Source organism: Gymnodraco acuticeps, unplaced genomic scaffold (assembly GCF_902827175.1).
Source record: "Gymnodraco acuticeps unplaced genomic scaffold, fGymAcu1.1, whole genome shotgun sequence".
Taxonomy (NCBI): Eukaryota; Metazoa; Chordata; class Actinopteri; order Perciformes; family Bathydraconidae; genus Gymnodraco; species Gymnodraco acuticeps.
The window spans coordinates 862,737-874,594 of NW_022990346.1; the positions used below are offsets into that span (position 1 = coordinate 862,737).

At 39.9% G+C, this 11,858-nt stretch overlaps 1 protein-coding gene across 2 annotated transcripts; it reads left to right on the forward strand.

Moving 5' to 3' along the window:
* The first annotated feature begins 289 nt into the window (after window positions 1-289).
* On the forward strand, window positions 290-11,219 carry crbn (cereblon). 2 transcript variants are annotated; one of them, XM_034223918.1, is made up of 11 exons: window positions 290-397; window positions 982-1,106; window positions 1,246-1,448; window positions 2,995-3,147; window positions 4,663-4,825; window positions 5,622-5,684; window positions 5,790-5,874; window positions 6,009-6,124; window positions 7,404-7,468; window positions 8,295-8,426; window positions 9,857-11,219. In XM_034223918.1, the coding sequence occupies exons 1-11, from the start codon at window positions 325-327 to the stop codon at window positions 10,038-10,040; spliced, it is 1,362 nt and encodes a 453-aa protein (XP_034079809.1). In that variant the 5' UTR covers window positions 290-324; the 3' UTR covers window positions 10,041-11,219. The 2 variants fall into 2 exon arrangements, with proteins under 2 accessions (XP_034079809.1, XP_034079810.1); XM_034223919.1 differs by having other exon boundaries at window positions 2,998-3,147.
* Window positions 11,220-11,858: the final 639 nt, after the last annotated feature.

An 11,858-nucleotide genomic window follows, 5' to 3' on the forward strand; every position in this document is an offset into this window, starting at 1 on the left:
TACATTTTCAGAGTATCAAAAACTGTCTGATAAGTAGTCGTACTTGTAAGTATTAGAACCTCAACATTGTAATTAAATGCAGTACTTGAATATAGCACATAGTTACTTTCCGCTGTGATATATTCTGGCTTGTGTAGTTGTTTTATATACTAAGCAACTGTTTCTTTCATTAGGCTTTTTCAATGAAAAGGAGCCTGATAGTTGCATCCAGTTTTAAGGAACGTCACACATCGCGAGGGGGCGCTCGAGCTTTTCCTTAATGTTGTACATCGAAGAAGAAGAAGAAGAAGAAGAAGAGTCAGCATTGTAAACACAGGGAGGGATATGGCTGACGAGAGGGCTGCAGAAGAAGACAACCTTAACGACATTATGGGGAACCAGCTGCAGCTTTTACCAGGTAACGGTGCCCCTCAGCGGGGGACAGGGTTACCTGCCGGGTTCTCATTGGGGCAGCGTCCGTCTCCCCGTGCTGCTAACTGCGAGCTAACTCTTCCTCAACAGGCCACCGTCACACATCACACCCTCACTGACTCATTTTATAGACCTCACACTTTGTTTCGTTTTACCATCAGCGTGGCTTATTAAGAGGATAACGAGCAAAAATAAGCTCTCCAAAGTTGTTAGTGATTTGAAAGCCACACAAACAATTTACGATATATTTGACAGTGTTGCAATCAACAAGGCTAAACACAAACATAGCTAACAATATCTATAAGAGGTATTTTATTACTTAAGCCATAAAGGCATTGCACTGAAAATGATGAGGGAACGCTTGCTTTTTTTAATCAAATGTCCTTCCTTAATTGTATAATTTACCGCTCCTACATGCCCATTTGCACTATTGTATATATGTTTTAATGGTGTGTGTAGACACATATCCATTCAGGTGCACAATAAAGTAGATCTAATCTAAACTACTCTAATGTATCTAAAGTTGCAGCTGCACACTAGACTCACCACTGTGCTTGTGTGCTATGACAGATAATGAGGAAGAGGAGGAGGGAGATGACATAGAAGATGACATGGAGACTGAAGAACGAGACAGTGAGGGGACAGAGAAGCACACCACCATCAACTTTGATCCCAGTCTTCCCACATCACATTCTGTGAGTCATGCCACTTTTATTTCTACAGATAATGGCCCAAATGGAGATTTTTTACCATCAATTACTAATTGATCATTCAGAAGTAAGGTAGTAGCAGCTGTTGTGGTCTGGTGGTGTTGACTGTTTGTTGTGCTGGCAGTACCTGGGCTTAGACATGGAGGAGTTCCACGGCCGTACGGTCCACGATGAGGACAGCTGTCAGACCATCCCTGTGCTGCCTCACACGGCTGTGATGCTGGTGCCCGGCCAGACGCTGCCTCTGCAGCTCTTCAGGCCGCAGGAGGTCAGCATGATGCGGAGCATCATCCAGAGAGACCGCACCTTTGCAGTCCTCTCACACAGGTCAGTAGAAGTACACACTGCACTATTGGCAGATAAGGCTTTAAAATGAAATGTCCCGGCCAGTAATGAACATTTCCTCTGATGTTACATTTAAATCAATATACCATGTTTTTCATATAACCTTAGTTTTAAATAGCTTTCTTATTTTGCCCAGTCAATGTTTTTGCAATGTCTGCATCTACCAGTAAGCCATCACATGAACATGTGGCACTTTGATACCGATTGTTAGCTCCATTTCAGCTTAAAACTGGAAGTTATCTGCAACTAGGTGAAAAAAATATATATGCGTATATCGGCAATTGGCCAAAATTAGTTTGAAAATATCGGCATATCTGAATAAAAAAATCAATATCATGCTTTCCTATTTTATTGACAATACAAATAACTATGTAGCTATTGGAAACCAAGGTCTGATAAATAGAGAGCCTTTCTTAGTATGGCGTTTCATATGAAGGGTTTATTACATATGAGCAGTGGTGTTTTTATATGTACAAAACTGGTGGGGCACGAACAACTTAGATGTGTATATATAAGCTTCTGGTGCTTTTTTAAACACGTTAAAAAATAGCTGTAGGCTACCCAATATCCGACAGAGAGAGGGGGGAGTGTCAAATGACATACTGTCGGAAGCCGCGAATGAAGAACACGGAGCAACACTGTCAGCACATACATTTACGTACACAGCGTGGGGATGTCATATTGTAATGCACCTTAATACATGGAGTAAAGGGCACCATCACAAAGCAATACTTAACAATATCAACACCCGTAATGCTTCAGCATTAAAACACCATAGACTGTAAATATAAGGAAAACACAGACACTCATCACAGAGGTCACAATATCAATCGATCCAGCAGAGCAATAGCCTAATAGGCAAAACATAGAAGATCAACAACATATAATGACATAAAATGAACTTACCAAAGCTGAAGTAGATGGTCAACTTCATTCATTTTCTTTCCGTTTTACTGATTTTAATTGCTATAAGCTGCTCTCTCTCGTCTCCTCTTCACAACTACACTTTTCGCGGCACACGTACTTACAGCCAATCAGCTCTGAATTATGAGATGACGTTTTGGTGGGGGTTCCAACACTTTGCCCCACTGGTGATTTTGTTTTGCCGCACACATTGAATAGAAAAATACTCTGAGCATGCGCAGTGTAGTTTTCACAGCACCCATTCATTTTGACAGCAGAGAGAGGGGCTTGCCCCACATCTCTGTACACGGCTCAATAGGCACACTGTAGACACTAATTACAAGAACACAGACTAAACAGCAATGTACAGACAAATTAGATGACTAAACATGATCTTAAAATATATTTTAAGATATATTTATTTTGTATATTTTTTAAATTATTATTTTAATTACTTTCTGCTAAATAAACTAATGACGAGTACCACTGCATATGAGGAGAACTATTTAGCTTAACTGTCTAAGAACCTCAATCTCATAGAAGTAAAACACTTAATGACTCGGGTATCCTTTTAAAAATATTCTTGTAGTGTCATTGTAAAAGGTTTATTTGGTATCTGTTTCAGCAGCGATGCAGGTGAGCCGGACGCAGAGTTTGGGACGACAGCTGAAATCTATGCATACCGAGAAGAGCAGGAGTATGGCATTGAAACTGTGAAAGTGAAAGCTGTGGGAAGGCAGAGGTTTAAGGTCCATGAGATAAGAACTCAAGCAGACGGGTAAGTTTCATTGCGTCTTAAACCATTGCAGCAAAGGTTAGGACTAAATACATGTGCACATTTGAATGAGAGCTTGAATATATAAATAAAAATGTTAACATTATGTTGTGGTCTTCATGTTGTGAGCCTGTGGCTGTCTGCAGGAATCTGAGCCCTGCAGGTATTCATCATCTAGGCATGGACTGATTTTAGACAGAACACCAGCAGCTGTTTAGACTAGGACTCCAAATCAGTGGATCCTCTACGTATATATGAGTGTGCCTCTACATTCATTTCTTCAAATTGAAAATATTCAATCTCTTCATTTGTTCTATAAAAACAATTAAGATTAACTTTGAAGTGTCAGTTTCTTACATACTGTACGTGATGCGTATTTACTCCGCAAAGTCGGGACTTTTTTCAATGCGACTCAGTTGGTGCTCTTATAGTTCACACAGCTAGAGGGCAGACTAACTATTCACAGTCATCTTCAAAAAGTAAAGAGAATAACATTCAAACTATTTGTTTGTGGAGTTACTTCTTTACATTTAAAGATTCCGTTTTTTCTACAATAATAATTTGTTGTGCCTTGTTGTTCATTCTGTTTGTTGAGTTATCCTGCTTCATGCTCTCGAGAGGGTTTAGTTTATTTGTAATCATCTGTGTGGTTTTTAAGTTGAGTCCTCTTGTTGGAGGGTACAGTAAACAACGGAAGCATCTATGGAGAAAAGCTGCATATTAAACCACTGTGGTTGTGCTATATATCATGATTACTTACATCCTCCACCGTTCAGGAAATCATTGAGCTTTAAAGCCCATTAAACTTGATCTCCATACAGACATATTTCCCTCTGTCTTTAGTTGCTGTTGTGTAATGCGCATAATCCTGTTGACCTTGTGTTGTGACCCCAGCAACCATAGAATTGAAGTTATTGCCCACTTACAGGGGATCTGCTGTTTTGCGCTCTGTGTTCTGTACATAGCCTTCTCTACCTCTCTGCCTCTCAAACATTTCTGAATGTGCAACCTTTGGATGTTGGATCCCTGAATAAAAAGCAAAAAACAAACATTTAAAAATACCTTTCTACTGCCATCATATTGTGGCAGTGTTGTGGATTTATTTGCCGTTATTCATACATAAGAAAGAAAATGAACATTGTATTTGTGCATGATTGAAGTGAATGATGTTGTATGGGTTTATCCTTGTACATGGTTACACCTGAAGATTTGTATTTTGTTTCTCTTGTGATGTTGCTTAGTGAACGTTTGTTTGTCTGAGCTCCACAGTGTGTGTTTGGTGAAGTATTTCTTATGGCTGACAGAGAAATTGTACAGACGGCACCTTTTTATGATCATCTACCCATTACAAACATCCTGTCATACACCTGATAGCATTTAGCCATCACACCATTTGTTTATTCTGCTGCTATTCATCTGCTCTGTTTCACTGGCTCTGTTGCTCTCTTTCACATTTCTCTCCCTGCTTGTCTTTCTTTCCCTAACTTATGTTTTTGTCTCCCTTGTATATTACATCAGGATCAGACAAGCCAAAGTACAGATCCTTCCAGAACGAATCCTTCCAGATCCCCTCTCTGCCGTGCAGATTGCACCCCTCACCAGGCTCAACATGCACCCCTCCTGCAAACCCCCGACTCAGACCTGCAAGCAGGCCCAGCGCTGGTGGAATAACTACCAGCAGGTCAGACACAAAAACACTTGCAGTACACATGTGCCGCAGTAACATGCAGATTCTTTTGCCATTACATACTTTACAATAACTTCATTCTCCATCACAAGGAAATGGAAATGGGACATGACAGCTCTGGTTACACCAACTGATAATATTTAAAGGGGCCCTATCATGCACATTTCAGGTTCAGATTTGTATTTGAATCTTCTACTGTGAGATATTTACTTGCTTTAATGTTCAAAAAGCTCTTTATTTTTCTCAAACTGCCTGTGCTGGTGCACCTCTTTTCACCCTCTGTCTGAAACCAGAGCCCAGTCTGCTCTGATTGGTTAGCTGACCGGCTCTGTTGTGATTGGTCAACCTCTTAGAGATATCCCACCCCTTAGCCTATCATGTACAATGTGTTGTAGCACCAGCCAATAGAAGTACACATGTTACGTAGTGATGTCACTAATGTAACTGAAGTCAGCAAAGGACTACAATGGAGGCGTTACAGAGGGGGGAGGGGGATTTTAGCCTTTGCAGACTATTTACATTGACAAAAACGTACATAACCACAGGGAATAACACTTAAAGGGAGACCCAATAAAGCATAAAAGGGCCTCTTTAAATAGTTTTGGGCTTTTAACCTGTGGAAGCCTGGGATTTTCAACATGTAACTCTTGACACAGGAACATTGTCGTGGGTGTGATGTTTGAAAGTCCACATACTTTTAACCATTACGTGTATTAACAATGTGGATAGCAGAGGGAAACTGTCAAATTAAGATAAAGTTGGGTAATGTGTCGTCTGTTGTTCCTCACAGAGGAAGTTTCACTGTGCCAGCCTGACGCCATGGCCACCCTGGGTCTACGCACTCTACGACTCTGTGAGTGCTGCGGCCCGTGTGCACTGGAATTTTCTCCATAGATAAACATAACATAGGAGTGAATGTAAACCATGTTCTCTCTACCTCCTGTGTACCACCGCACAGGAGTCGCTCATGAACAGAGTAAAGAAACAGCTCCATGAATGGGACGAGAACCTGAAGGATGACTCCCTCCCTACGAACGCCGTAGGTCAGCCTCTGTTCTATGTGTTACAGATGGATAGCAGACGCGTTCGCACATGCGTACGTACGTCTCTTTTTTTGTGCTCCTGTCCTTTCCTTCCTTTCATCCCTGTCTCTGCCTTTCTGTCTGGTTTGTGTCAGACTTTTCCTACAGAGTAGCGGCCTGTCTGCCCATAGACGACGCTCTGCGGCTCCAACTGCTGAAGATCGGCAGTGCCATCCAGAGACTTCGCTGTGAGCTGGATATCATGGACCGGGTAAGGAAGGGTCACCACCAACCCCTCACTACTGCCCCTTCCTCCTCTGGCTGTGCAGCCATCCTCTCCCTCACTGTGTGATAAGATCGGCTGTTCCTACTGTACTTCTTTCCCTTTTTCCTCTGGTGTTCTTTGGTATATCAACTATGCCTGTCGGGGGATGTTTTGCTGCGATATTTCAGTCTAAACTTGGCCATCACAATGTAAACTGTTCATAAACAATTTAGAGTAAGTAAAGATTAATTGAATCACTAGTAACAGAACAGATCTCTAATAAACAAGCAGTATACATGATCTGTTTGTCACTTTGAGCATGGTGATGATGATTCAACTTATTGTCATTATGCACAGGTACTATGCAACGAAACGGTTTCTCTGCATTTGACCCATCCTAGTGTTAGGAGCAGTGGGCTGCCATTATGTACGGCGCCCGGGGAGCAGTGTGGGGAACGGTGCCTTGCTCAGGGACACCTCGGTAGCACTTGGTCTTTCCGGGACTTGAACTGGTGACCTTCCAGTTGCCAAGCCAAGTCCCTATGGACTTCGCCACCACCGCCCGATTTTAACTAACCAAAAATATCATCATGTCATTCACACAGCAGAACAACGTTAATGTATATTTAAGATGCTTATTTCCTCAGCACCAGGACCTACATGTTTTCTATTACCTGTAATAAAAGTGTCATCATGTCACCAAGCAAGCTATTACCAGATTAAGATGACTAAACAACAATTTAAAAAGAAGATCACAAACCAATTTTAGTTTTTGATGTGCTGAAAACAGCACTTTCTGACCTTTTTGTATAACGATTTACCGACATAAAATATATTTGGTGATTTCAAATAAAACTCAATTTTGTCAGATACCTGAAATAAATGTAGAAATATTGTCTCACTGCAGATTTCGAAGGAATAATTCAGCATCATAATCATTAATTAAATCTACCAATCAATTAATCATTGCAGCCCTAATCCCTTTAGCTTTAGGTCAATGTGCATTTTAATGTTATAAAGACAGGAAGCACTTAGTACTGCTGTAAAGCTGTTGCCGGACGTTTGAATTGCTTCTTTAAAGTGCCTGCTTATTATCTGCTCTTTCCATGCCGTCTGATTGCGGGTAATATCCTCCTTTTCTCTTTACACTCTTACTGGACACACAATTTATACCTGACGTTGTGTCAGCCAGCTCTTGGTTCTTGTGGAAGCATAAAGGATGGATTATTATAGCATCGTCAGTGAGAACAGTGACTTTTGACACTTCATTATCTCTCCTCCTCAGTGCACATCACTGTGCTGTAAGCAGTGCCAGGACACAGAAATCACCACGAAGACTGAGATCTTCAGGTGAGGACATCTTGTGCATGTTGTATTCATCTATTCAAATTGTTTTAAGAGACGGTTGACACATTTAAAGAGAGAAAACTAGCAGCCTGAATTTATTTTTTCTGTTTTGTTTTTACCTTCATCACAATAATAACTGCACATAAAAGTTTCATTTAAGATTGGAGTTACAAAAACATAATTGGTCCTTCACACTCTAATTTGTGCAACAACACTCACACACTGTTATGTAATGTAATTTCTTAAGTGTCTATGACGTGTTATGGTTAATGTGTTTGTCCAAGAGTCAAACACAGTGGCTCTAACGCCGATGAAGCTGTCCAGGCCCTAGCTCTACGTTTATAGGAAGAGTGCATTAACTGTTTTGTCTGAGCACATCCAGATAATCAGAGTAAATGAATGATTATGTGTTTAATATGATTTCTAAGTATAGAGACTAACAGGACTGCATACCTAGCTAATGCATTTTCAATTAGGGACCAAACCAGAAGTGCAGTAAATTGCTGCATAATAAAGTGACTTAAAATGTGTCTTTTCATGTGGTTTTAATCTTGCCAAGTACCTGTAAGATTAAATAATCACCTTGTTGAATACTGAAAACAACATTTCCAAATCTCAAGTCTTAGCTTTTAGTTTAGTTTAGTATTTTCATAATTAAAACACTTTAAATGCATGATTTATTTTAAGGAGGTTTGGTTCCATTTATTTCTTTTTTATGGAGTCTCTAATCAGCTTCTGGCTGTTTCATTCCTTCATCTAAAGGTTCATTCGGGTGTTTTTGCGTCAAAATCACTGATGAAATATTCCACCTGCTGTCCTTTCTCTGCAGCTTGTCTCTGAACGGCCCCATGGCTGCATACGTCAACCCTCACGGTTACGTCCATGAAACGTTGACCGTCTACAAAACCAACAACCTCAACCTGGTGGGCCGGCCATCCACGCTGCACAGCTGGTTTCCAGGGTAACTTTGCAACACTCATGGCATTAAGCTCACACTCCTCCCTCGGACTCTCTAATAATGTAACACCTAACGCACAGTGAATGGACTTAATCAGACCTCTCACTGTGCCTTTCAGGGCTTTTAAAATGCATTTTCATAAATGTGAGACAAACCTCTGACCCATTGCACTGGGGGTCTCAAATAAGCTTTAATTCCATATTTCCCTAACTGTGTGGTGACATAAAGTGAATAGTCTACATTGTCTTAAATCAGAAGCCTTTGGCCTTTCAGTGTTGCATCAATATCAAAAGTTTAATTTCTTATCAATAGGACATCACTTTTTAGTGACCTGAGTTCATTGTATGATGCCAGTCTTGTGTAGAGAGCAGCAGGGGAAAGATATATCCTCCAGGCTCTTTTTTTCTCATCATAAAACACACACCAATACACAGATCTGAGAAGATACTGTGAACTTGTGTCAATAATATTGACAGTGAGATATTTGATTTATGCTTAAAGAATAAAACTGAACTGAATTGTGTAGTATTTAACGTTGTCTAGATCAAGTGCTGCAGATATGTCTGCTACATTTAGTTGTTTGGTTTGTAAGAGTTTTTGAAATCATGGTACACTTTGCCATAGGTTTCTTATTGCATTTAGAAAAAAACATTAGAAGACAGCATTAAGTATTTGCAATGAATAAAGTATATAGATACAGCTTTCAGTTGTAGGTATTTATTAGTGTATAAATGATTGTTTCTGAATGACACATACTAAGTAAGTGCAAGTATGAATTGTGTATAATGGGTTGCATTTAATTAATGGGAAAAAAAGTCCTTTTTAAAGGGATATTTAACAGAAAATATATGTTTTAACAATCATTACTCAGGGACCAATTTTTAAAAAATAAATAAATAAATAAAAATGATTGCATGACCATTTAACCTGTGGAATCATGCAACAAAAACCGATGTAATTCCCATTGCAAAGACAAAATGGAAACACACCTCTGACTGCACTGCCAAACATTAGCATGCCATTTGCACATCTTATACATCATTTTGTGCAACATTAGCCCCTTTCTTTGTAACTGTGTCTCCCAAACTCTCAACGCTGTTTCAGAATTTTCTAAGGACATCTTGATGCTTGAGGATCAGCCGTGACTGCTCAAACGAGCCACAATATTAACCCTTTTAAAGACTAAAACATTACAATTTAAGCCCCCCTAAATTAAAAAAATAGTTTTGCCCACTGTTTGAGTTTCACTGTGCGGACTGATGCATGAGTAGTTTTACTCTAAAAGGCCGGTTTAAAATAAAGTTTGTAAGCCATTTGCGTCTAAAATGCCACAGGTGTTACGAGCAAACTTATACTTTTTAATAAGGTATAAGAAATATAATAATGTTATATATCTTGTCTTTAATAAATATTGTGCTCTTCTTTGCTCTCAGCTACGCCTGGACCATTGCTCAGTGTCGCACCTGTGGGTCTCACATGGGTTGGAGGTTCACCGCCACCAAGAAGCACTTGTCTCCGCCTCGCTTCTGGGGTCTGACCCGGTCGGCCTTGCTCCCCCGCATCCCCCTTGGCGAGGTGGAGGAGGGGAGAGAGGGCTCTCGCCTCTTCTGCCTCTGACGACGCACCATCATGTATCGTCAATAAACAACAACAAAAACCCTACAGACCCCCAAAGCCAAAATCTCCATGCACTCTCTCACTACAATTACTGTCACTAATCAACACAGCACCTGTCACCCATGGCAGTAAATCCATCATATTAGTGGAAAAGTCAGTTAGCCTTTAAATGGCACTCAATTTAGACCAGGAGGGAACTATTGTCCTTAAAAGCTATTGAGAAGTGGAGGCAGCAGTTAGACAACTGCAAAATTGCATTGAGAGAAAATGAGGGGGAAAAAACAGAGCAACAACAGATTGGTCCATAACACATTTTAGAAACGTAGCTTGGAGCTGGCTGATCTGCACCGCTGTCCATCTGATTCCATGGTAGCTGCAGACGTACACAACAACAAAAGCTATGCTTAATGCCTCATTTCCCTTCCACTCATTTCCTCTGTATGATGGAGAGGTTTTCTGCATGCAGTTGAGATAGAGATATCTGGCTGATATGTTTCTGATTTGAGCTGCTGTGGGTCAGTGGAGGAGATGAAAGGGGACTTGTTTCTGTAAGGGTATATTTTGAATCTAGGAATCATATAGGATGTATTTTTATATGCCAGAAGATTGGAAAGTTGCTATTATCACAAAAAACGAGATGACAATGTGTGAAGTCCCTGAGATAATCAGCTCCGATTTTGGGCCCATTGTCCTGTCAGATGATGTGCTCTGGAACAAACAAGAAAACATTAGAGAAAACCTGGAGTCTAATGGACTGTTTTTATAAAAAGGTTAAAGCTTAACACAGAGAGTGAGAGGAGCATTTTTATTTAGTTTGTTCATGTTGTATGGCATGTTAAAAATGTTGTGCCTACGCGCCAGAGTCTTTTGATAAGTTTAATGATTCAATGAGCCACAGAGGAATGAAATATTGTAACTGATGAAAGGTGTTATTTGTTGTGTAGTGTTGCTGTTTTCAGGATTTTACATCTTGCGATTTTTGTTGCAAGGCGCTGGCTCATGTTTGTATAAATATATCTGTAAATGAGAGGCCGTTAGCATAGCATTTGTTTGTTGTGTTATTTAACTGTTGTTCTACTGTTTGTAGAATTGGATTCTTAAATCGCACATATCTACATGTCTTAGAGAACAGAGGGGAAAAAAACCTTGATTGCAATAAAAAAAAAATCTAAAAGTGAAGATGTTGGTTTATCTAATTGTTTTTGGATGTTTTCTCAAAGGAATACATTTTGTCAAGGGGAGTCATAACTACTCTTAAAAAGGTGGTAGCTGTCAATACAAAAAATATATGATGTAAACCTTATTGCCTAAGCTAAGCCGTATGTCACACGGGTGTACATTCCTGAGTTTTGTTGACACTCAGTGAGGGAAATATCGACTCTAATGATAAAGGATAAGGACTCGGTGGTTTCATGCAGGGACTTTTTCGGATTCATATTTTAATTAATCATTGTTTTGTTATCTTTCCTTAAAAACATATTTCACGTTGCACCCCTATAACACTGGGACTCACAGGAGCAGGAGATATTCATTATTTTTAGTCTGGACATTCTTCTTGCTTCTACCTGCTGCCTACATTACCCATAGTGCAACTCAGCCTCTCGCAATTTAGTCATTTTCAGTTGTGTTAGCCATGGTGACTTACCTGAGGCAATTTATTAGATTTTGTGCAGCTCTATCAGCAGCCAGAAAAAGCTTCATCTAACTTTTATTTTAAAAAATGCCATTGAGAAGACCTGGAAATTGACTTTAATGGACCTCTTTAATTTTTGTATTTCCTATTGTACCCTTCAGCAGTTGCATATCGATGTGTTTCAT